The sequence below is a fragment of the Drosophila eugracilis genome, unplaced genomic scaffold (genome assembly GCF_018153835.1).
Source record: "Drosophila eugracilis isolate 14026-0451.02 unplaced genomic scaffold, ASM1815383v1 contig_2152, whole genome shotgun sequence".
NCBI lineage: Eukaryota > Metazoa > Arthropoda > Insecta > Diptera > Drosophilidae > Drosophila > Drosophila eugracilis.
In genome coordinates this window covers 1,198,703-1,224,323 of record NW_024573036.1, presented here as the reverse complement: position 1 = coordinate 1,224,323, position 25,621 = coordinate 1,198,703, and the positions used below count along the sequence as shown (strand labels likewise).

At 41.7% G+C, this 25,621-nt stretch overlaps 2 protein-coding genes and 1 long non-coding RNA gene across 5 annotated transcripts; 1 reads left to right on the top strand and 2 right to left on the bottom strand.

Moving 5' to 3' along the window:
• Nucleotides 1-97: 97 nt before the first annotated feature.
• LOC108110926 (polypeptide N-acetylgalactosaminyltransferase 2) lies at nt 98-23,475 on the top strand. Of its 3 annotated transcripts, none has more exons than XM_017220205.2 (8): nt 98-390; nt 5,601-5,809; nt 19,757-20,029; nt 20,258-20,469; nt 20,537-20,703; nt 20,805-21,492; nt 21,735-21,907; nt 22,097-23,475. In XM_017220205.2, the coding sequence occupies exons 2-8, from the start codon at nt 5,723-5,725 to the stop codon at nt 22,396-22,398; spliced, it is 1,902 nt and encodes a 633-aa protein (XP_017075694.2). In that variant the 5' UTR covers nt 98-390; nt 5,601-5,722; the 3' UTR covers nt 22,399-23,475. The 3 variants fall into 3 exon arrangements, with proteins under 3 accessions (XP_017075694.2, XP_017075695.2, XP_017075696.2); XM_017220206.2 differs by lacking the exon at nt 98-390 and adding an exon at nt 4,451-4,614; XM_017220207.2 differs by lacking the exon at nt 98-390 and having other exon boundaries at nt 4,779-5,809.
• Nucleotides 13,058-13,592, bottom strand: LOC108110929. Its single transcript, XR_001772579.2, has 2 exons — nt 13,451-13,592; nt 13,058-13,350 (listed from the first exon to the last, which is right to left on the bottom strand). It is a non-coding gene; the product is annotated as an uncharacterized LOC108110929 (long non-coding RNA).
• LOC108110928 lies at nt 16,345-17,032 on the bottom strand. Its single transcript, XM_017220209.2, has one exon. It carries the CDS (start codon nt 16,890-16,892, stop codon nt 16,410-16,412), a length of 483 nt encoding a protein of 160 aa, XP_017075698.2. The 5' UTR covers nt 16,893-17,032; the 3' UTR covers nt 16,345-16,409.
• Nucleotides 23,476-25,621: the final 2,146 nt, after the last annotated feature.

Sequence of the window (25,621 nt, the reverse complement as noted above, 5' to 3'; positions counted from 1 at the left end):
TTACTTCATCCAAAAAAAAAAGGCACAACAAAAAGAAACAGCGAAAGAGGGGAGGAAAACAACCCGAAAAAGAGACACAAAACAGACAACGGGACAAAAAAGTTCAGTCTGTCGAACGAAACGGGAAACGAAAGTCGCCGCGTTGCAGCAACCAAACAAATGATTAATTATTAAATTAAATTAAATAACCCGATGTTAACAAATTACAAATAGCTAAGCGTATATTTTTGTACACACGCCTTGTACGAATAATCTAGCCAACACCGAATCACCAAAGTGCATTTAAAACCAGCAAAAGTCATGTGAAAAGCGCAAGCAATAATCAGAAACCATAAGTCCATAACTCATAAAAGAAGTGATAAAAGACCGTGTTCACATCGCATTTTCAGTGTAAGCAAAACTGCAACTAATCAATGTTAAGGCATTTGCATTTGTTTGTGTTTGCGTTTGTGTTTGCGATTGCATTTGCCATTAGCATTCTGCATTTGGCATTTCTGTCGTTTGTTTGTTAAAAATCGAAGGCAGGCAAACAAAGTCGAAAGAGGCGCGTGCCGAAAGCAAAAACAACGCTGCTTCTTACTATATATGTATATATATGTATGTGTATTTTGACGTATGTATGGAGCAGCTGATGGATAGTTTGTTATGAAGCCCCATGGGAAATTGACAAAGAGAGAGAGAGTGTGAGCGAGAGAGCCAGGGTTACCCACCTAAAGTTTGACCATCGTTAATCGCGGGAGAGTGCCACCCTTACCATTCCGAAAGCTGGCTGCATTGAGAGAGTCCAAGAGAGCGAGAACCAAGGCCGGCTTTTGAGTGCAACAAACTCAAAGAGAACAAGAGAGTACGCCCAAACAAAAATATTAGAAGTCCTTTAAGTACAATTTAAAACTTTCTCACTTCTGAATTATCTTTACTTAAAGTTTTTTTTAGAAAATATTGTTACTTTTTTTGACAAAAGCTAATTCTGCTCCCTCTCTCTAACATATCATATTTATTTAGCAGGCAAATTTATCAAAAGATGTAACTTATACTGTATCCATTAATAAACATCCAGCTACATAGTTTTACATTGAAGATTATTCAGGTACATTATAATCTGCACCCCCTTCAAAGTCAGATAGAAAAGACAGAAATATCCTTATTTTATTATGAAGAGCTTAATCCAAGCATTGTTTTCAGCAAACTCACTAATCAGCTTACACTAATCCTTGGAAATTCAAAATTCTAAGCTCAAGTGGAAACCATTTGCATTGCTCTGCCTATTATAATCAGGAAACGCTTTTATCACAGCCACCTCATACTTGAGTCCTTTTCAAAGCGCAATAAATCTCCTTCTGCCCGCCCATATGATAACACATGACTTAATGCCAGTTATCAGACTTAAGGACATGAGGCACCCACCCACGCTTCCCCTTAGATTTCCACCTGTTTTCACCATTTCCATTTCATGTTCTCCACCCCAACCCATCCACTTGATATAAATTGCAACGAATTTCGGCGGTTGCAAGCAAGACTTCCTGCAGCACTTGCCACAAATGAAGTGACTAATGCAATTATGCATTAATTTGCGGCAGCAACACGCCTTCTTGCAATATTTTCAACATTTCCGCAGGATGGCAAGATGCCAAGGGGTGGGGCGATAGCAGAAAGGAAGCTGACAGCGAGAACAGGAAACTTTTGCGCCAGCATTTGACAAAATACATTTACACTTTGATTTCCGTAAGAGGGAGATGGGTGGTGAAAAAAAGGATTTAAGAAGAGATGCACTGAGGGAAACAGGTTGTAAGTTGTATATACTACATTCTCAATGAAAAAGTGTACTTATTTTTGTTTACTTTAAAAAATAGTTAGCTGGAAAAGTTCATCCTTTTGCGACCCCTAAAAAATCAGCTTCCCCTTATAATATATTCTATATTTCTCCAACTTAAACATTATGATTATCTAAGTGCACCCACTCACATATCGACTGAAGGAAACGAGATGACAGTTAAATGTGCAATGCAGTTGAGACTCGGCTGCCTTCCTCACTGAGGTGAGACTCCCCCCCACACACACACACATACACACAGACACTCAGCAGTGGCAAGTGGCAAATGGTGTGCAATCAAATGGATGTGGCCAGGCAGCCATAAAAACGAAGAAGGAGCAAAAGGACCAGAATCAGTAGCTAAAAGTGTGGCAAAAGGGGCGGGGTGTGGGCTTTGGAGCCCCATCTCAAGGAACCTGCAACTCATGCAACATTTAGCCAACTTTTAATTATCGTACTTGAACTGAAAGTCGATTCGAGACAAGGATGTGGATGTGGCTGGGAAATACACAAATTGCTGGCTGCAGGCACTTGGAACTGGTTCCTAAGACACTTGAAGATGCATTTTATTAAGCTGTTTCCTTAGAACATTCAACAATATTCTAATTTATATCCAAAAATATTTATATCAGGCTGTCATTAGGAACAAATTCAAAATGTTGTACTACATGTCGTATACGTTATTTCGGAAGCTTACTAAATAGAATTGTTTGGTTTAAAACAGTTTTAGAATACTCAATTTCGAAGTAAGTTCTCGAACTAATTTCTAATTTGAGAAAACATAAATAAGCAAGCTTATGAACTAGATCCCAAGGAAATGGCAGCCAGCACAGCTGCCGTCTGCAACTTTTGCCAACTTTAAGTTAATTGTCTGAGTGGTAGAAGAGCAATGATGCGTGTGTGCAAATACAAGTGTATCTTTGTGTGGCATGCAACTTGGGCTAACGGTATCTGAGTGCCGCATACATATGCAACCCAATCTGTCAGTTTCTGCTGTTGGCTTTTCTTAACTTTTTCCCCGATGCTAAATGCTCTAATTACGCCTAATGGAAAACCCGCACGCACACAGCCAAACGAATTTTCGCTTTGCTTGCGTGTATGTATGTGTGTATGATTCCAAGTGCATTTGTGTTTGTGTAATTATTCGAGAATTCTTCAGTTGGCTGTCTTGTTTCCCTCCCCTTTTCCTCCTTCCCACCTACACCGATGAATGTGTGCATATTCATGACTTTGTTGCCTGCTCGTTGAGTTTTTAAGCCAATTTAAGTGGGCTGAGCGGGTGCGGGGAAAGTGGAACTGGATGGATACCACTTGTCCATCCTTCCTGCTCTTCAGTATCCCTTTTTGGATTGGCCCACATACGCTATTTATAAATAAAGCACATATTTTTTACAGCCACTGCGGAGAGGAGGACGGGAAAGCAGAAGGCAACTGACCATTGTTGCCGGGAAAACTTTCAAATCTGCATAATTTAATTTGTTCTTGCAATTTGAATGCATATTTCATTAGACGTATTTAAAAATCCAAACCGAGGGATTGCATTAAAAGCGTAAAACAGATATAAAATTAAACTTCGCTTAATGCAAATCAGGCAAAAAGTAAGCACGGCCCACGGCCATAAATTGCAGTTTGGTAAATATTTTATTTATGCCAAAGCCAACGCAAAAACCAAAACCCAATAAAAACTTTTGAAATATTAATAGATGTAAATGATATCAAAATGCAAATAGAAATAAAGGCTCTGCTGTAAAATATTAATTTCAAACTGGTGAAGTTAATATTAATAAACTTTGTTTATTTATAAAATTTGTATAAGCGTTTAGATAGGATCCCTTTCCCTTCAATATTTATATTAGGTTTAGTTTATGCTGTTGTTTATTGCCCCATGAAATCAATATATCATAAAGAGGAAAATAATTGTAATACTAAAGGAGTATTAAACATTTTCTATGTATTGTATTGGTTTCATCTCAAGGACTTTTCCTATGCAGAACAACCTAATGCGGATGGAAAGTGCATCAAAGAAGAAAATGCTAAAGTATTTTGTGTGAAAGCATTATAAATTGGTGGATTAATGCAGAACAAGCAAACACTTGCTAGTCAAAGAGTGCTAATTTAAATTCATAAAACTGAAACAAACCGCAGACCGCGTACTCTGCAAGCTCTCGATCAACTTTACATCTTTTCGAGTTAGAGAAGTACACTTAGAGAAATGCAATCAACTTCTAAGGTAGTAGAATGATCTTTCTTTACTCTTTTAAGAGGTTTGTTGTTTAAGCACAAGCAAGCAATTTATATTCTATCGACTTGATATTATAAAAATCTCTTCATATTAGAATTGCTTAAAAATCCATTTCCCACTGTGTAAAACATTGCGAAAGCTGTCTCAAACTTGGCTGGCAAAAGCCCTCTTCTAGCCAAACAAAAACAAAAGTAGTAATTTAATCAAGTCAGCGAAGATATAGAAGATGGGCTTGGAGCAGGTTGCAGGTTCGATGTTCGCTGTTCGATGTTCGATGTTCGAGGCTCGCTGCTAGAGTCGCCTCGAACGCAACTCTTATACGGCTGACACCCAATTGGAATCGGCAGCATAAAATATAGGCGACCGCTGCGCTTTTTGGCCATTTGTCGATGCGACGCCGTTTGCCGCGTGTCTCGTCTCCGATTCCGTCTTAGCCAGGCCCCAAAAACGAGCCAAAAGTCGGCGCTTTTTTTGGTGTTTGGTGGCAAAGCGCGGCTGCCACGGGCAGCGTCTGAAATCCAAAAGAGTCGTGTTAGCAACAGTCGTTATAATCGACAAAACGGTAAATGCAATATAATGAGAACAAGTGAATGGCGAATGGCAGAGCGATAAAACAATAACGATAATGCTCGTGAAGAGACAGCGGTCAATTGTGGTCTATTCTTGTGATTTACAGGCTATAGGCCAAAAACAAAAACAAAAACATTACCATAAATGGGAGAAGAAGTGAACTGTAATCTTATCTCGGCGAGGGTAACATGCTGCGTATGCGTAATGCTTGAACGCGGTCTGGGACCCAATTGAAAAACGCTTAAATCAAGTTGGCCAACAGCTGCGGTTCACTTTCCCTTTTCCCAGCGTCTGACCAGAAATAAATCACAATAAAACGTTACCGTTTTTGGGCTTAGGAGGAGTGTTTAATTAGCAGCTACTAAAAGTGTGTGTGGTGTAATTTTGGAGGCCCTAAGAATGGTTAAAAGTGGGAAAATACCTTTTACTTAGCTGTGAGGTTGTGGGTAGTCTTATCGGTGTCTGAGGTTTCCCCCACTGATAAAGCCCCTTGGATTAGATAAATAGGGCAAACATACTTCTGTTTATAAACTGAATATTTCAGGGTCTTTGTCACTTTTTAAATTTAATTAACATTTCAGAAGTTTGTTTATTTTAATTTCGATACAGTTTATATGCATTCACTCCTTTAATTGCTCTCAATAACTTTAAATAAACATTGGCGAGAAAGTCCCTGCGGGCAGTTTATTTCGTGAAAAGAAGAGAATTAAATGCCAAAACCATTTAAAGCTCCAGATAATCGGCTTGCATTCATGAACAGGCCTAATTAAATCCAATCGAATTAAGCCGAACAGAGTCGGACAATTAAAACGCAAACACAATTAAATCGAATGGATCGGAGTGGAAGATGGAAATGATGGAAAATAGTGCAAAGCAAAAACAAAAACACAAATAGAATGAAAGCACAATTGAAACAGATACGAAAATTAAATTTAAATATTGTTTACACTCACCTCAATGCTTTTGTTCTGCCTGCAGTGAAAGCCGCATAATCATTTGCCAAATCAACCGCACCAAAAAGTAAATAAATAATATCGAAATCGCAGTGATACGTCCTCAACCCACTTAGGAGTTAAACAAATAACTAAAACTGCTTCAGAATGCGTCGCAACATCAAACTGATCGTCTTCGTGAGCATCATCTGGATGTTCGTGATGGTCTACTACTTCCAGTCCAGTACGGAGAAGGTGAGTCTGAAGAACTTAAAGATACTTTACTAGAGATACTGTAGGTAGGATATCCACTTACCTTTATGGTATTTATATATAAGTATATAGGTTAATCATAAGCAGTCCCTACTTTATCTCATTTGTTCTTATCTTCAAACTCTGCAACTACTACCCCCTACTCCACTACCACTTTGACTACACTCCCCATCATGGCAGCACTTTTTCAGCTTACCTTTCGGGCCATGCCAAATAGCTGCCAAAAAGCGTACTCCGACTGAAAGCGGATCCTTCCTCTTCCGTCTGAGTCATCATTATCTTTTATCTCTGCCAACTACACCTCGATGATGGCATTGCGTATGCCGCCCTGCATAGTAATCATTGGATTGCCACCGTATATGGCATGCCACCAAGTTGATAACCCATTGTTTTCTCTTTTTCTTTTCCCCTTCCCGTTCACACCCCCGTAATTAGCCAGGTGCCACCACCACGAGCCCTTGCCCACCTGTATTTTTGTCGCTTACTTTACAAGTTTTAATTAACTTTTTTTTTTGGCTTGTCAGTCGGCAGTCATATAACAAAGTCATACACTCGTTGTTAGCATTCTGGGACTATTTGTCAGGGAAATTGTGACAGTTTTGGCCTGCAAAAAGATACTTTTGTGGGGGTCTTCCTATCAGAAGTTGGCTTTTTAGTGCAGAAAATAATAGGCCATAAAGTACCACCATTAATATTATCTTTATGGCTAACAACCCTTCACATATCATTTGGGTCAAGGAACACAAAGTTTCCTTGCACCTTTAAAATATTCCATTAGAAAAACAATTTGTTTTCTACAAATTCCACTCGTAGCTTATCCCACTTATAGCTAGAATTTATACTAACTTTATTATGTGGTTTTAGATTGTATTTGCCCCGTCCCACCCCCTCACCGAACTTCAATTGAATTTGGTTCCTTGTGTTTGCTTTTTTATCCAGCCAGCAAGAGCAGCGGCAGTTTCGATTGTGTTTTCTGCAGAGAAAACAAATATTTTCCTGCACGACACGGAAGGAAATTCACCCTCACATGAGGCGAAATGTCAATTTATTTCAGCAATTTCAAATATATTTTTTACTTTTTACCGATGGGGATGGAGGGGGGGGAGGTACATTACATGTTCGCTAAAACAAATAAAACAAGGTCTGCGGATGGCAAAAAACCTCGCTGGCAGTCACTTTTTTTCAGAAGCTTTAAATGTGTTAAATAAAAAATACTTTAAATTTATTGACCACTTTGAGAGATGTTCTGGCATTCATGGCCTTTCTGTTATCCGCAAAAATAAAAAATGTGCCATTAAAAAGCCAAGCCACTGAGCAGAAACCAAAAAATATTAAAAAAAGCGAAGACAAACTGGTTAAAAAATATTTTAAAAGCTTTTTTGAGACTGATGTTGAAATGGAAATAGAGTTTAATTTAACTGTAACTCTTGCCAATGCAATAAGTGAGAAAATAATTAATTAAAGCTCTTTTAATTACACTTTTGATCCCTTAAAATGATTTTTCAATTGAGGAAAAGTTAATTATGGAAAAGGCTGCAGAAAAGCAGAGTGTTTAAAAGCTGAATCGAAAATCTGCACAAATGAAGCCGATTATGGTGCAAATACGCACATATATTTCCTCAGGCTCCCGCTTCGACATCACCATCATGGCCATCATCATCAACCACACCAGAGTCGTGGTCAAAAGCGAAGCTCCAGCCACTTTTGGTCCTCGCCTTTCCCCCCTCTGGAACAGCTTCTCCCATAGCAATCATCTTCTTTGCCCCGCCGTTCCGAAATAATTTTTCATGTAAACTTGATTTATTTTCCTTTTTTGCTCTGCAAACGAAATGCAGGAAATGCAACTCACTCTGTGGACTCCTGGCCATTGGTTTTTTAATAATTTTTACTACTTTCGTTGGTAGTATTTTCCACTTCTGATAACCACCTTTAATCATTTAGTTATTTTGTTAACCAGCTGTATTAAGGCCGCAAACTTTGTTGATAAGATTAAGCTTGTTTGATGATCTGTTGAGTGTGCAGAATTTGACATTATCGGAAGATTGATTACGGCTGTTTTTAATGGCAAATATTTATAAAAAGAAATCCTCAAGTTTTTGGGTTTTCTAGTTAAGGATCTGCGACAAATTAAGTGGGTGGAGAACGAGGAATACGTGCCAGTTATCAGTGTATTTTTGATAATATTTTATAAATATCTTTGCTATATGTAAGCCACTTAATCTTTAAATATGTCAAGTGCCATGATGGCAATGAAATTTCGGGCATAATTAAAGTCTATCTTTAGCTCGCTATACCCATAACCAGTTTCTCATCCACTTTGAGAGCCATCCGATCGATGGCTTACATCTGGCCTCCCAAGTCTTGCCATTCAATGACATTTCATTCATAAAAAGCATATCCAAGTTTTCTGCCCCATCATGGCCCATCCGAAACGAGAGCGGCAAATGATTTTGAATGGAAAAATAATCACAAAAACCTGCACACAAGTCAATCACACATTTAATTTACTTTAATTGTTAGCAGCGGGGCGTTGGTTACATAACCGATTGATTAGTTTTCGCCTCTTTTGTTTGTCTTCTTTCTTTTTGTGCGTTAATTACTTTGGTTAACCATTTGGAATTCCCGCAGCTTCTCAAAATAGAGTTTAAAATTAAACTTTCTCTTTTGTTGCCAAAGTTTTCCGCTTTCGTCTGGGGTCACGACAGCTTTTGGCCATGTTTTTAAGGGATTTAAATGAAGAACAGTAAGAAAAGTGTATGTTTGAAACTAAAAATAAATCTCTTTAAGTTTAAATTTCGCTTGTAACAGCAGTACACATCCATAATTTCCCTCGGCCTGACACTCGAAGATGTTCCACATGCAAATGAAGCCATCACAAATGCAAATTCAGGCACAAACTTTGCTCAGCAGTTGGCTCTTCGATTTTCGCACATGCAACGCTGCAAAAATCTATTACAGAAAACTGCCATTTAACTTTTATGGCCTTGCCAAAAAAAGGGGCAAAAAGTGCCGAAATGTGTTATAAATATTTCAAGTTCAAACTAAAATACTTTCGAAGACCTTAACGCCTCATGAATTCGATTTATAGCCCTGCATATCAAAGTGGACCATAAAAAACACAAGTCTATGTACAAAAAACACAGAATCCGTAGACAAAAAAGCAAACTTAAAATCTGCGTGACAGGGCAAGTTACGCTCTGGTTGACAATCCACAACGCATTACCCGCAGATGGGGATAAAAAACTCACTGCCAGAGAATGCCAAAGATACGGCAAAAAAGTCATTTGCTCTTGAAAAAGCTCGAAATTAATTTCAATTAAGTTCGATAGAAGCGATGATCGAGCTTGGCAATTAAACTGGTTTCAAATGGTGGACAATTAAAGTGAGACAAAAGCTGAATTTAGTCTTATTTGGAAGAGTTTTAATAGAGATCTCTTAATTGTTCTGAGTAATCTAAGCAGAACTACTTTCACAAATCTAATATTTATCACAGAAACACATTTCTTAGACCTTCTCCAAAGCCCATGTACCAATTAATTTCCCCTCGTCACCTTATGACAGGCATCTTGGCCCCTGACAAATTAGCATTTTATCAGAAAACTTGTCTGGCTGGACTTTTTAAGTTTCGGCCGTCAATGACAACAAATGTAAAAGAAGAAGAACCTCTCAGCCGCCAGTTGGATTTACAAAGTTTAGTTGCTTCTTTGGCATTTGGTGAACGCTTTGATTTACTATGAATAATTAACGATGTCTATCTACAGACAGGCTTGACTTTTGATTTTGTTTGGCTAATTTGGGGTCGAAAAGTTAGAGAGAAAGAGGGATAATGAGGGGAGTGGCTGGCCAAAGGGGGTTCCTCCGGAGTAGAGGTCACAGTAGGCCCAAATGACAATCTTCTCGCTCAACCGGCTGTGGATTTAAAATTTTTGAATGCCCTAACCGGTTATCTGCTTCTCAATTTGCCTCAGGCCGCCTTGTTTTTCATCGGACCATCTGCCGCTGCTGTTGTGTTGCTGCGGGGGATGTTCATGTTGCTGCCGTGCTTGCTGATGTTGCTGCTGTGACCGCTGATTTAAAGGCGGAATGTTGCCGCTGCTGTTGCTGTTGTTCTGCAGCTATTCATGCTGAAATGTGGTTTATTATGTTGCGGCTTCTGTTGATACTGTTATTTTAGGAAGCACCTTCCTGCCACACATATTGCTGCTGTTATGGCAACTCCGGCTCCTCCTTGGGCTTGGTAACTTTTGATTTCGCCGTGGCTGCTGCAGTGGCAACCCTATCCTTGGCTGCGGCTGCCGTGTCTTTGGCTGCAACTGCTGCTGATGCCACTGTTTCCTTGGCAGCGATCGCTGTGGACGATGCCTTTGCCTTAACAACATCGGCAGCTGCACTGGACTTTTCCTTAGTGGCCGATGCCGCTGTAGTGGCCTTTTCTTTGGTGTATTCTGCTGCATCCACAACTTTCTGCTTCACTGCAATGGCAGCATTCGATGCCTTCTCCTTGACTGCAATGGCAGCATTCGATGCCTTCTCCTTGACTGCAATGGCAGCATTCGATACCGTCTCTTTGACTGCAACTGCAGCATGTGATGCCTTTTCTTTGGCAGCACTAGCAGCTGTCTCTGCCTTTTCCTTGGCAGCAGAAGCAGCCGTCCCTGCCTTTTCCTTGGCAGCAGAAGCAGCCGTCCCTGCTTTTTCCTTGGCAGCAGAAGCAGCTGTCCCCGCCTTTTCTTTGGCAGTGTGTGCAGCTTCCCCCGCCTTCGTCTTGGCCGCTCCAGCGGTGTCGACCGCCTTAGTCTTGGTTGCCTGGGCGGCTAAGACCGCAGCTTCTTTGGCAAGTGTAGCCGCTTCTCCCGCCTTCTTTTTGCTCTCGTCCATTGCGTAACTTAACCGCAACCCAACGCATCGAGACAAGGTCGTCTGGTTTCGCTTATGGCCTCATCCACCTCATTCGCTTATTGGCTGGTCTCGATTTGCACAGAGAGAAATGTATCCTATTTCATATTACTTCATTTTGTAAGTTTACAGTAAACAGGTATGGCTTTGACGGCTGGATCACACGCATGATTTATTTTTAGATTTTTTATTAAGTTTGTAATCTTATTTATGTAACTTAATGTCTGCACAAATCTTAAACTTTATTATCAGTTATTAAAGAATGTCTCTAACAATAACTTACCTTTTGTTACCTTTTGGTTTCTTAACACTTTTTTCTCTGTTTAAAAACCGGTCATCGCCTTCGCCAATACTTTCGGTAGTTGCCTCCGGGCCACTTTCAATTTCGTTGGGCTGATTTTTATTGTGATTTTACAACTTGCTTGGACTGCTTCCTATTGCGGCCAGCAGCAGACTCCCAAAAACGGAATAACAATGATAAATGTGGCCAGGGAAGTGATTTCTTTTGTAGAAGTTGGATAATGGAAGCTGGGCCACGATGAACTTTAAACTAGCAATAAAAAAGCTTGTCAATGGAGTAGAGCAGATGTGGATGCCTGTAGGGAATCGATGACACATAAAGTGATCTTTGCAAAGGTCTTTGGTAAATCACGAGGTCTTGACAAGTGCTGATCCCCAAGCACTAAACAAGATGCTTAAACCACTAATGGTTAACCTTTACCCAGTTGGCCAACTGACCCGCAAACCCCATGTATCTCCAAAGACCCAACATCATCACTTAACTCGAAAGTAATGTTACAGAAATAAGCATAAAGCGCCAAGAGATACATGCACATATACTGTATGCCATGTTTGCCCAACACTCGTCAACTTAACGTGTTTTGCGTCATAAAGTTCAAGTTCATTAAGTTAGGCCAGCGAAAGGAGAGGGGCCGCAAACAAAGTAACAACCAGTTAACAACGCGCATGATGAGGGAGTCCGGTGGCGCCCACAAGCCGTCGAAAGGGAAAACAAAGACAGAAATAACAACACTTTAAGTTAAGTGCCACTTGCCGGCGATTACACAAACAAACACGGCCAAACAAAAATGCAGCTTTTTTGTTTTTTTGGGTATTAAATAATTATTATTTAATAAGGGGCAGATGCTGGAGTTGGGAAACGACAAGAAGATGGAGGGGCGTGGGAATGATGGATGAGACGGATGCCTTTTTAATGTGGGTCACCCATTTCTGGGCTATGAAGATGTTATGACCTTCAGATGATCCCAAAATTAAGCTTAAATTAAGGAAATAGCTTAAAAAAAACTAAAACAGAGGGGAAAAAGAGGAACCCTATCTAATTTCGCTTAATTTCCGATAACTACATAATCATCAAGCGGCTTTCTTCTTCATTTAAATTCATCTACAAAACCACTTTGACATTTTAATTCCGAAAGAGAGCTTCTTTCGTGACTCATGATCCGAAATACATTTAAATGTCAATTTAAAGATGATCATTTAAATGCGGCTTTAAGCCCAGGCAAGTGAAAGTACGGACTGGAACGGCAAAGCCAGACAATTGAACAAGTCGAGAAAGTCCAACCAGACCCGAAGACAATTCAAATGCATGTAATACTGTCTCCAATTGTCGGCCAGGCAGCCGTTCGTTTTATTTTATCTCCTATTAGCCAACTGAATACCAAAAATGCCTGATGGGGTCTCTTTCCTGGCTTCCCCGTCTTGGCTTTTTACTCGGCGATTTTCGGGCATTTTCAGCCACTTAAGCGGTGGCATTCACCTCCTCCTTTGGCTTCTCCTTTTTTATGGCCCACAGTCGAAGATGTTGGTTTTTTACTGCCTTTGTTTGGATTACAAGTAAAGGGCAAACATCGAACACTAAGCGGTGATTGTTTTTAAAAATAAATTAAAATAGACCAAGCCGCCCCTCCACTACTGCAATTTGGCTAACGCGTAATTAAAACTTTCAATGTTTGGCATTTAACAAGATTTAAGAGATGCTTAAATGAAAATTATAAATTATAAATTATAAACTATCGCACATTGATCGGCGAATAAATCTCTGGCACGGCAATGCGACAGTTTCGATGTTTAGTCCGCTTGATTATCGTGATTGGCTGCTGGCTCATTTATTGAAATGCGGTTAAATATTTAGCCGGATGGACGTTGCTAATAAACTAATTAAAACATTGCCGGCTGAAACGAATGAACAGCAATTTGGAGTGCAAATAAATAAATGCCGCAATGACCACGACCGATGGTTTTGAGGTCATCTACATTTTGCATTAGTTTCACCCCAAGCAAATAGTTTCCAGCAGACCAAAAGAGATACAAATGTACTGCAACCAGAGACTAGATAAAAGTCTCTACATTAACATGACTCCGCATTTGTCGTTTCTATTTTCCATCTATATACAGTTTTTTGTTTTTGCTCCGATTGTCACCAGCTTCTGGCAATTTGTCCGCCCGGCCACCCTCTGCAAACAGTGCATCCATCAACTGATTGTTGGGCTGTCTCGGATGTATCTCTTTGCTGCGATTGTGTATCCCACAACGGGCCATGGTGAGCTCACTCTAGCCTGACTGATGACATCTGCCGACCTCTCAGATCGCACACTGCCCTGAAACTCCTTGAAAAGTTAGGAATATGTTAGCTAGTATTGTTAGTATGTTTCTTCCCATAAACACTCCTGATATATAGATATATCTAAATATTGATAAATGACCCACTGTGCCTATCCACATATCTTCTTTATCTGCCTTCTTTCGAGGGCGTTACCAGCTGCCGGACTCCCAATTGCGCTTAATCATTGAAAAGTCTACATGGCCATGAGTCACCCATTCACATTCAGCCAGACCAAATGGAAAACAATCAAACGGAGACGGAGACGGAGACGGAGACGGAGATAGAAGCCGACTGACTGGCCTGACATAATAGAAAAAGCCAGGGAACAGAGCAATATCCACAATTTGTTATACATAGCCATCTATATGCGAGTCCGACTTCGGCTCAAGTCCGCTCTGATGGATGACCCACATTCGGGGCCACCAGTTGATTATGAAGTGCGTTAATGGATGTAAGGCGTGAATTTCTCGGGCTAATTTCCGAAATGGCCTTAATTGATATTCCCCTTTCTTTCGGAGTGTCAAAGGTTAAGCTAGAAGGCGTGGCGAAATGCATTTGATGGGGATCCAGACTCGAAGCCCACAAATTCAGGCAAAGCACTTCAATGTATTTTATGGAGAGATCTAATGTCGCAACCGAGGAACAGCAGCCCCTTGTCTTGTGGGTTTTATGGCGGGCTGGGCCAATGTTAGGCAGTTAGGCAAAGTCACTCACAGTGGCAATTTGGAGGCAAAACATCCGCAAACACACAGGCCCAAAACCTCAAACATGCAACAGCTGCCGCCCGGCAGCAACTTGCAATTTATTGCAGCTTCATCTGCATGGACCACTAACTGCAAACGATGCTCCAGGGCGGGGTGGCACCACAAAATGTTTGTGGCCCTGGCTAAATATGAGGCCGAAATGACCGAAACTAGACACAGTATTAAGTGGGAACTACTGAAAGCGATGCTAAAAATGTTTATAGCTGTATTACTGGCAGAAATAATGTTAATACTCATAACATTTTCAAAACTAATATTTTTCGGTTGGCAATGATAAATATATGAATCCCAAATTGGGCAGTAAAACTGAAGATGGCCAATCTCCTTAATTGGGAACCATACTATACCTCCTATAATCCTAGTAAACTTTACAAAGTAAGCCCGTTTTGCCGCCTGATTTACAGCCTGACCTTAGCAGAAATAGAAAGGAAGATCAAAGCCGGGCAAAAAGCAAATAACTATATATATTTAATTGAGTTTTGCAAGACGAAGGGGAACTTGTTGGCCGCAACTGCAGCTGCTGTCATGAGGAAGCCAGCTGAGAAACAAAAATAAAAATAAATCCAAAAAAGAAGCGGAGACAACGACGAAGATGCCACACAAATTTTGCTACCAAAACAATTTGGAATTGCTGGTGCTGGTGATGCGGCCGCAATTTGGTTGGCATGGCATGGCAAGGCAGACAATTTCCATGCCACAGAAGAGTTGCATAACGCAACTGCAGTTGCCACCACACATCAGACAATCGTCCATCAGCGGAAAATCGCAAAATCAGAAACTCGGGGGTGTGGAGCCAACGGGGGCACATGCGAGTTTTCCCATTAACTTGTTGGGTCAATCCATTGCTGGTGTTGGCCAAACATAACAGATAATTATGCTTCTGTTTGCCAAGAGGATTCCATCCGCTTTCACGGCTCGTTGGGCACTTTTCTCGATTTTACCGATCCACTTTGTCTGGCCATCGACTCATCATCTGTTTCGGCCTTTTGTCTGCCGCTTTCTGGTTGACATTAAACTCTTGTCTAGTGTCGGCCCACAAAATGTCATTAAAAGAAGATACAGATCTTCTTTCTTTTCGTGCTTTAGGAAATTAACCGACGGCAGTCGAGAGTTTTATAATCAATCATTAAATACTTGAGGGAAGTGCCAACGAAATGTAAAAATCAAAATAATGGAAATGTCTGAAAGTGAAACTGATGAAAGCTGAGTTTCTTGGGAATGTTTTCTAATAAACCAAAACGTTGTTAAAAATGAATTTTATGTACTCTAAAATATGTAAGAAAGGCAACACAGCGAGTGGTGTAAAATGATTACTAAAATATTCTGTAAGATATTCCATGAAGCTTTCTGGGACAACATTTTGATTATTCCGATGAAGTGAAACCTTTTTTTTGGTAAAATAAAGTTCTACCGCATTGGCTGTTTGTGTGTGTCCCAAAATGCCTGGCCAACATGCCGAGAAACAAGAACTGTGGGCCCATGACATGTGGCATAAACAATTTTTATCAGGGTTCGAGTTCGAGTTCAATGGGCGCATTGTTTTTTGGCTTTTTCTCTGCCCGACGACAGGGAGAAGGAGCATTTGTCAATATTTTTGGTTTCGAATGGCGTGCATAGACTTTTAATTGAATTCTGTTGTTCTTGGGAGCTGTTCGAGGTGGCCCATATTGGGTGTGGCGCCCCAAAGCCTTTGATTTGTAATGCTAAAAGAGAAACAACAACGGAAAAGCCGAGCCAGAAACAGATTGCAATAAGTGATAAAGTTTCGCCTGCTCGTTTCTTGGCATTTTCTTGTATGGGTGAAAACTAAATTTGATACGTTCCAATTACTAAATTATGCAGTTAGGAGCTCTTTCGATGTGAAAATCATTCAGCTGGAAGACTGCACACGTTCAGAGAGTCAGACTCAGACTCAGACTCAGACTCAGGCGCTGTGGTAAAAACACGGAGCCCCACTCGAGATTAAAGAAATCTCCGCTCCACTCGCGACCAAACAAACAGACAGCAAAATAAAACCAAATAATGGTTAAGGTTGAGCGATTTCGGGGGAGCAGTACATGCACCACCGTCAGATTATAGAAGCAAATTAAAATCGTGCAAAGAAAACAGCGGTGAAAGAAAACAGGGAAAACTCGGAAAATTGTCACTAATTAGAAAATGGAAAACAAACCTCTAATTAGCAAAAGGTACTCTACTTCTTTGCAGAATCAATATCATTTTAAAACATAACTAAGTAAACATGAACTATTGGTTTATTAAAGCTTCTAAAGAATGTTCGAAAGTAGAAATCGTGGAAAATCTAGTTGGCAGTCTCGCCTTGGCCAAGTTCTTGGCTGGCCCTCTTCTCGACTCCGATCTCGGCCAGCAGTTTTTGGGTCTCGCGGGCCATGGTGATCAGGTTACGCAGATCATTCTCTAGGGTATCGATCCTCTTCTGTTGGATTTCAATGACCCGCTGAAAACGTTTATTAGCCTCGCCACGAGATTCGGCAAGGTTACGCCAGTAATCAATGTTCTCCGATTGATGTGTTGGTTCCTTCTTGGGACTTCCTTTGAGTGTCAAAACCAGACGGGCCAGAGCTCGGAAGGAGATGTGAGGGGATGGCTGCTTGACAATGGAATCTTCGGATTTGATGGACTCGGATAATATATCATTGATCACCAAATCGGCGGGGAAGTCCATCTCGGAGGACTTGCTATCGGGTATGGACAGCTCCTGGGACTCCATCAAGGAATTCGCCTGCAGTTCCTGGACTTGCTGAGTTTTCCAATTATCGGCCATTGCAAAAAGGAAACGGTTTTATTGAATTTGGAAATATTTGTCTTACAAATTGCTAAATTGTGAGAGATTTTGTTGACATCAGAATGAAGTCTTACTCAAAGCCTCCTACTTTCAGCTGGTCTTTGAAAATAGAAAAAGTCGAGACATAGCTCATATAAATCTAGTAAGAAACCCATTACTTCCATCCTTTTAAGCTTCCAGTTATTTATTGCGGCTTAATTGAGTTTGTATTTCTGTAGTTTATTATCCTAGTCCACAAATCATGAAAACGGCAAATGGCGAAATAAAGACAAGCCATACCGCCATAAAAATCGTTTGGAAATTTCCATATTTTCTCTGTGACCTCAAACGAAAAACAATCAATGCCATAAACTGGCTCTGAACTCAATTCGAAACAATTTGTTTTTCTTTGCCATTCCGTCTCAATTTGGCTGGAAACATTGAACTCGAGCGATAAACCCAGAGATGACCAAAAAACTACAAACATTTATAGCAACTTGTTGCTCTGGTTTAGCTCGACGCCAAACTTGATGATAGTTTTTTGCCAAAAGCTAATAATGACAAGTCGCAGCAAACTAGAATTTGATGAGCTCGAAGTAGATGATTTCGAGTCTTGACTTTGACCTTTTGAGTGGGCAAAAAGTTTCGTTTTCCCCTTGACGTCAGTCGCATAATTTCTCAGACATTACTCTCCCGAGGATTGCCATAAATAGATACGGCCTGCAATGGGAATCGAGGTACCCAAAGGACATATAAATTTGCAAACGGAGAGGAAAGTTTTCAGTTTTATTTCCCGCCATCTTGTGATAAAAATAACTCTGAAAGCTGAGAAATGATTATAATTCTGAGTTTGCCCAATCGTTGTTCGCAGTCTTCCCTTTAAAGTTTCAACAATTGAACTAATTAAGAGACCATTTCAATTACTTACTTCCATGCAGAGCTCCTGCCACAATGCCTTAGCTGGAAGGCCTGCATCTTGGTTCCTGTGCTTACGCTGCGTATGCGTAATCCGATTTGTTTATGAAGGGCTTTGCGGTCACAGTTTGATTCTCCTGCCAGCCTGAAGCCTCGCAGTGTTTGTAATGCAAAGTTGAAACGGCTTTGGACTAGAATTGGCAGCAGGATGCCATATTGCCAATTGCAAACGCCCTGAATTTGAGTTCTTTGAACGTTCCTTTGCAAGTTAATTAATAAATTGAAATTAATAATCAGATGAAGCCATTTGTTGTCGTTCCAGTCATGGAAAGGCTCTACCAGTCGAAGCCAACATAATCAATAGACCGAAAAAGTATCAAACAACTGCTGATAGTCAAGAAAAAGACTTTCACTCCTGCTTTTCTGGCCAAGTGACCCGGCTAAGTTGACAAATGTATCATTTCACTCCACTAAACAGTGACCCAATTTCGGAGGTCCTGAAAGAGGGTTCCATTGGCCGGGCCGGTTATTAATTGCCCTCTTGCGTTGAATCTATTTGTCAAGAGTTTTGTCAGGAGCTCTTTTATCGGGCTCTCGTCTAACTCTGATTTATGTGTGGCAAGCGTATTGAAAGCGATTTCTTTTTTCAGCTGACTTTGGCACTTTCCGTTGTTGCACGCTGCGTATGCGTGATTTTAATTTTAAGTGAAGCTCTTCTTCTGGCTCTTTGTTGGCCGCCTTTGTGGGTGTGTTGCCATTCCAATCGGTTTGCCCGAAACCTATTGCCTTTTTGCAACAAATTTCGAAGGCGCTTTCAACACTAAGCTACCCCTTATGCTCTTTATGCATAGCTTAATTCGATATGCAAGATTTCACCCGACAGCTCTTCCATTTGAGATGTTTCGTGCCTCGGCACTTATAAATTATTTACTTAAAATGTCCTCAAGTAGGACTGCCATCCATTTTGTTCACTTCTATAGGTAGGGGTGCTACATGTTGGGCTTGGTCTCAAGGTTATTTCGGTGTCTGCTGGGCGACATTGTTGTCCTCGCTTTGTCTGTATTTTTAAAAGAACCAGACACATTGTTGTATTTTCTGTTTGCTTATCGAGAGCTGTCAGGTCTGGGTGTGTGATTTACTTGGAGGAGACGCTTCTTATCAAGGCCAAAGCTAATAAAGCCAAGCAATTGAACTTCTTCATTCTAACTAAAGACTAGTTTAAATGTTTAATGAACTTTAGGTGGTTGCATTTTATTTTATTTATAATTCATAATGTTTAAAGACCTTACAAGTTTCGGCACTGGGAGCTGGGATGTTTCAGGCCTTGCTCCTAAAAGGTTTTCCATGTTATTTTAGCAGAACTGTCGTCGAGGAATCTTGGACATTGTTTAAACTGGGTCGTGGTCGTGGCCTGGGCTTTTGGTTCCCACTTCCTGGCAACATTTGCAATTTATAGATTATTAATCTCGGAGCAAACACGAAAACTGTTCCCAATGCCTTGCCTTTTGTTTCAGCTCTGTTCTGTTGTGTTTCGAGCTGAAACTTTGTTGAAACTTTGCCATAAGCCTGCACGAGACCCAAACCCTTTTCATTCTCTTTGCACTGCGAAAAACTGTCGAAATATTAAATAGTATTCAATTTTCAGGAAGTTGCTAAGCAAAATCATCACCCATAAGAATAAAAATGTCTAAAAAAAGGCCCCATTTTTAAGTTATTTATTTAATAGAAAAGTTTTCGTTTATCTCAAAGGTTTTATGATTTTTTAAGGTAGTTTATAAATGTAATGCTTAAAGTTTTTGTTAAGTTTTGTATTTCCCTGAGTGTTACGGAATTGGTCCCGGTTGAGTTGAGTTATTGCCCCGAACGGACGTCAACGTCGCCAATGTGGCGCAGATTAAAGAAATAAATTAAAACACTTGTCTCCCCTTGTGGGCTCTGTGTCCTTTTAGGTGGAAAATCGAGCGCTGCGGCTTCGTGAGGTGGCCACCGCCATGCAGCAGTACCAGGACGACTCCTCCTCGGCGGCCGCAGCCTCCACTGCCCGCCAGTGGGCGCAAGCTGGTGGAGGAGCGCTGCCGGGAGCGGTGGCAGGAGCAGCTGGCAGCGGGGCCGACGATCCCGGTGGCAATGTCATTCTAATCGGGTCGGTGAAGGACTTTGAGCGTAATGCGGTCCACGGCCTCAAGCTGAATGGAATCGTGGCTCTGGAGGAGACATCGCAGGTGAGGATTACGATGTGGAATTTCATTTGCACTTTCAAGCTATCAGCAAAAGATAAAAACTTCACTTCAGAAATGTTGTTTTCTGAAAACCAAACCCAAAAAAGGGAACATGAAATAATTAAGTACTCTTATCGCCAGATGAAAGCATAAGAAACATCTACTAATTGCCTGTTTAACAAGTCCCAAGATAATTACCCGACATTTCTTCGAATTCTTCTTTATATTCAGGGTCTCAGTGGAGGAACAGGTGGTCCTGGAGGCCGACTACCGGTGGCTCCAAGTGGTCGTGGCACCGAGGTGGAATACTTCAACGAGGCAGGCTACATTCGAGCGGGAGCCCTGCGCAATGGCGAAGATCCCTACATCAGAAATCGATTCAACCAGGAGGCCAGCGATGCTCTGCCCAGCAATAGGGATATACCCGACACCAGGAATCCCATGTAAGCTACAAGGAATCCATCGTAGAGTGAAGCACATTTAAAGTTTGATTCCATCTCATTGAACCAGGTGCCGGACCAAGAAATACCGCGAGGATCTCCCCGAGACGAGTGTCATCATCACCTTTCACAACGAGGCGCGGTCAACCTTGCTGCGTACCATTGTGAGTGTCCTCAACCGCAGTCCAGAGCACTTGATTCGGGAAATTGTCCTGGTAGATGACTACAGTGATCATCGTGAGTAGTTTTACCTTTTTGAAATCAGATTAGTTAGCCAGGTTACTGAAATCAGAATATCTTTAAGATACTTACCAATATTTCTGCAACTTCCATTCCAGCTGAGGATGGCTTAGAGCTGGCCAAGATCGACAAGGTGCGGGTGATCCGCAACGACAAGCGCGAAGGCTTAGTGAGGTCAAGAGTCAAGGGAGCAGATGCTGCCGTTAGCAGTGTGCTGACCTTCCTCGACAGCCACGTCGAATGCAACGAGATGTGGCTGGAACCTCTCCTGGATCGCGTTCGCGAAGATCCCACCCGCGTGGTCTGTCCCGTGATCGATGTGATCAGCATGGACAACTTCCAGTACATTGGAGCCTCGGCGGACTTACGAGGTGGATTCGACTGGAACCTGATCTTCAAGTGGGAGTATCTCAGTCCCTCGGAGCGGGCCATGCGCCACAATGACCCCACCACGGCCATCCGGACGCCGATGATTGCCGGTGGCCTGTTCGTCATCGACAAGGCCTACTTCAACAAGCTGGGCAAGTACGACATGAAGATGGACGTGTGGGGCGGTGAGAATCTGGAGATCTCGTTCCGCGTGTGGCAGTGTGGCGGCAGCTTGGAAATTATTCCCTGCAGCCGGGTGGGTCACGTCTTCCGCAAACGCCACCCCTACACTTTCCCAGGGGGTAGCGGCAACGTCTTTGCCCGGAACACGCGACGTGCCGCGGAGGTTTGGATGGATGACTACAAGCAGCATTACTACAACGCCGTGCCACTGGCCAAGAACATTCCCTTCGGCAAGTGAGTACACTGAGAGAATACGATATACTTCTGTGATTTTGACCGTGGCTATCAAGTTAGAAGTTGTTTTTGGTCTTTCCAAACTAATCTAACAACTTTCTAAATTCCTCTTCGTTTAATTTTCATTCTTTTTAATAAATTTCTAAATTTTTCATAAATTCTTCGTGTGCAGAAAATACTTTGGCCAAGTTATTTATTTCACATTGTTTTCCTTCTCCTATCGCCTCTCCCTCCCCGCTCAGCATTGATGACCGTCTGGCTTTGAAGGAGAAATTGCATTGCAAGCCCTTCAAATGGTATCTGGAGAATGTCTATCCCGACCTGCAGGCACCCGACCCACAGGAGGTTGGCCAATTCCGGCAGGATAGCACGGAGTGCTTGGACACGATGGGCCACTTAATCGACGGCACTGTGGGTGAGTACGAGTCCATCCACATCATGTTACTTGAGTTTAATAAGGTTGGGCTGGCGAAAAAAGTAAATAAATGTCATAGAGGGAAAACAAGGAATTCTGCCAGCTTTGAAGTGGATTTTCTAAGGACTAAGGACAAACATTTTTATTTAAATTATAAATATTTTCTTTCCTTCACCGTAATCCCCTCAGGTATTTTCCCTTGCCACAACACGGGCGGCAATCAGGAGTGGGCCTTCACGAAGCGCGGCGAGATCAAGCACGACGACCTCTGCCTGACCCTGGTGACATTTGCGCGGGGCTCCCAGGTGGTGCTGAAGGCCTGCGATGACTCGGAGAACCAGCGGTGGATCATGCGGGAGGGCGGTCTAGTGCGGCACTACAAGATCAACGTATGCCTGGACTCCCGAGATCAGAGTCAGCAGGGCGTGAGTGCCCAGCACTGCAACTCGGCACTGGGAACGCAGAGGTGGTCCTTCGGGAAGTACGCGTGAGGAAGAGGTCCGGGTTTGAACTAAGTAAGCCGGAGGAGGAAAATGCAGATCGGTCGTGATATATGTGCAAGTTGAAGGGAGGCTGCCTACCTAACGCGATGCGGATTGTGTGTGTACTGTACTGTGTACTCGTAATGATTTATCCATGTTGATTTGTTGCTGAACAGAGGAGAGAGGACACTCGGACACACCTTACACATATACGAGTATATATATATTAACTGCATGTATGTGGAATAAGTTTAACTTTAGTTTGAAATCAAATCAACTGCTCCCGGGGGGTCAAAGTTAAACGCTACCTAAACAAAAACCAACACGAAGGGCATACAAAAAATGTACTTAGACTGATTAATTTTTTGTATATGTATAAAAACTATATGAAAACGAAGTAATACTATAACCTTAATGCAACCTTTGGCAGCTGATGGAACTAAACTGTAACTAATTTGCATTCTCACACAGCACACGTTCATTCAAGTCAATTAAGATCTATGCGAAAGCGGCACGATTAGTAGCCACATATGGTCCGTTTCAGATACACCCAACCCAAGTTACCCAAGCTCAGAGTCTTCTCAACCTTGTACTTAAAATAAAACATAAAATGTTATCATTAGTTCTAATTTACACCTAAGTGAAATCATTTAAACACTCATTGACAACTATATGATATGTGTATGTGTATATATTGAGAAAGAATATCATTTCAATGTTCGTCGCAGGCCAAAAAAACCGAAAATTTCGATTAAACGTATTGAATATTTAAATAATGTAGCCAGAGCGGAAAGTTGATTGTCTCTTGTGTTTCACCATCAATCGGTTGTTATTTCGAGTGCATAAATCATTTTCCATTTTGAAAGCGATATTTATTTGCTTTTCATGTTTTTTCATACAAACTCTTTTCATTGGAATGCCTGGCAAAACGCGAATGATTTGAGATAGAGGAGGAAAACAAACCAGATATTGTATATTTGTTTGTGAACCCGACAAAAAATCAATGATTAAAGGGGAGTTCTTAATTTAAACCAACTAGAGAGGCAACAAAAAAGGAAAACAATAAATGGAAACATTTGAAAACAACATCACAGAGTTTGCTTTTGCGGAGGGTTGGTGGGAAACAGTGCGTATGCTTAATGTAATTGCTGACATGCTGTGGGAAGGTGGCAAATGTGGCACAGCTGACACCAAATCTGGCTAAGTACTTGGGCCCACATGTAGGTTAAACGACTTAACTTTCAACTCCGAAATGCCTGCCAGGGCACGTCTACGAAAAGCAGCTCGCAAGATGAAAACTTGGCACATTACGCATACGACACGTAAACAAGGCAAAATATGTATGTACGAGCATACTTACAGGCGAGTTCGTTGCGCTAATTTTGCCGTGCTTAAAAAATGACACAGCAATGCTGAGATCGCAAGGCATTTTAAACCAGGCCAAAACTGCTTTCTTCTACTTGGTTCTGGGCAGGGCAGGTCGGGGGCCTGCCATGAGGTAAACATGCCCTGCATAAGGAATAACATAAAATAAAGTGTCATCTTCTCCAGCGATTCCCGAGGAGATAAGCCAAATTGTTTGGGGTCGCCGGATGCTCTGGAAAAATATTTGAGGACCAAGCTTGATGAAATTTTTAATGGATTTGCTACTTCAGAGATTTTGGCAAGAGTGCTGGAGTGGAAACTTAATGGCAAATAAATAAAGCATTTCCTAATGCGAAGAATAACTTATTTAAGATAACTACATGGGGAACATTTAATTTGTATGAAGTATAACCACCAACAGAGCCTTGTTTATCATCCCAGAGAATCCTCCATTACACGGCTTGTCCCAACCTCCTGTCGTTTGTCATTCCTCAGCATGCCAAAGAACATTCCCCGACCTGGTGATACTCCATTCAGCTCGTTAACCAGGGCAACGCGCACCGTGCCCTCCTTTGAAATCATAGAAATGCAGGAGCAAAAGGATGTCGCAGCCGGAAGACAAACCGATTTCCTTGCGAGAAGCCTCAGAACGGAAGCTGAACTCGACAGCAGGGCTCAGGTGCTCCTCGCAATGCAGGCGACAAGGTTAACCCCCCAAGTCAACCAAATCGTTTATGTCCTCTGCCGTGTAAGACCCTGCCTCAAACCCGACCACATATGCCGGAAAATTGTTGAGGCGGGTCCTGTGAGCCTGTGCGTGGGTAGACAGGTGAATAACAGTCTTTGCCATTCAGCCCGCCGCTTCCTTATTTAAGACAGCGTGTGTCGGGCATACGCAAAAAGCCAACTCCTGGACGAGAGTTGTCCCGAACTGGCTGGGCAAACATTCCGCCGATTCCTTTGTAGCCTCTTTCGGTTTCTTTCTCTCTTTTCCTCTCCCCCGAAGCAGATGCTATCGGCATTTTTTCCGCTTCCGCAGTTTTATCACGGGGCATCAACTTCTGCCCGGGCCTCAATACTCCCCTCCCAAGTAGTAGAGGGTATAGGAGGGGATATAGGTTTTCCTCTAAGAATAAATGTAATATTTTAATGTAAGTTCTTTTACGTTCTTCTAACGGCTATTATATATAAATTTTTAGTTTCGCTTAAAGTTTCTTTCCAATTAGCATTATTAGAAAAGGATTACCTACTTTCCGATTGCAATTAGCATCGTACCCCACGTAGGGGATACTTTACTGCATTGGCAATTACTTTTTCAATTAGCCTCAAGTAGTTACCCAACTTTGTGCCCAACCGTTTTACCTACTGTCCCTTGTATTAGTTGCCTAACTAGTTTAATTACCACTTTCTGCTAATGCTCCTCTCCGGTTGCCTTTCCGTGGAAAGTTCGCTCCGCTTTCCGCCGCCTGCTGGGTGTCTCTCAGGTCTCTCAGTATCCAGTTCTCCCAACAGGATCCGCCATTTCCACATGCTCCCATAACCTGAAGTCCTGATGGTCCTGGGGTATTCGTATTCGTATTTGTGTTTGCTTCGTTACGTCGTTGGTCTTACGTCATTGTCGGTTTACGTGGCGTGTTAATAACCAACGAGCACACATGCCTTCCTTATCAGCCCTCCTCTGATAATCAGCTGACATTTTGCAACACAGGTTCGCAGGTTTACAAGCCATCACAAAGGATGTACAGTGGTTGTTGGATTTTTATACACTGACATAAACCTTTTTGGCATACTAAAGGCGGAATATGAATCTTTAAACAACTTTTATGCTCCTGTCAGGGTATTCAAAGTTGTACTCTCTCATTTTTTC

Bases quoted from the DNA above. Each gene is read 5' to 3' on its own strand.
- LOC108110926 (XM_017220205.2), top strand. From the start codon at position 5,723: ATGCGTCGCAACATCAAACTGATCGTCTTCGTGAGCATCATCTGGATG. The intron at 5,810-19,756 runs GTGAGTCTGAAG...GTGTCCTTTTAG, and splicing joins TCCAGTCCAGTACGGAGAAG to GTGGAAAATCGAGCGCTGCG. The intron at 20,470-20,536 runs GTAAGCTACAAG...TCATTGAACCAG, and splicing joins CCCGACACCAGGAATCCCAT to GTGCCGGACCAAGAAATACC.
- LOC108110928 (XM_017220209.2), bottom strand. From the start codon at position 16,892: ATGGCCGATAATTGGAAAACTCAGCAAGTCCAGGAACTGCAGGCGAAT.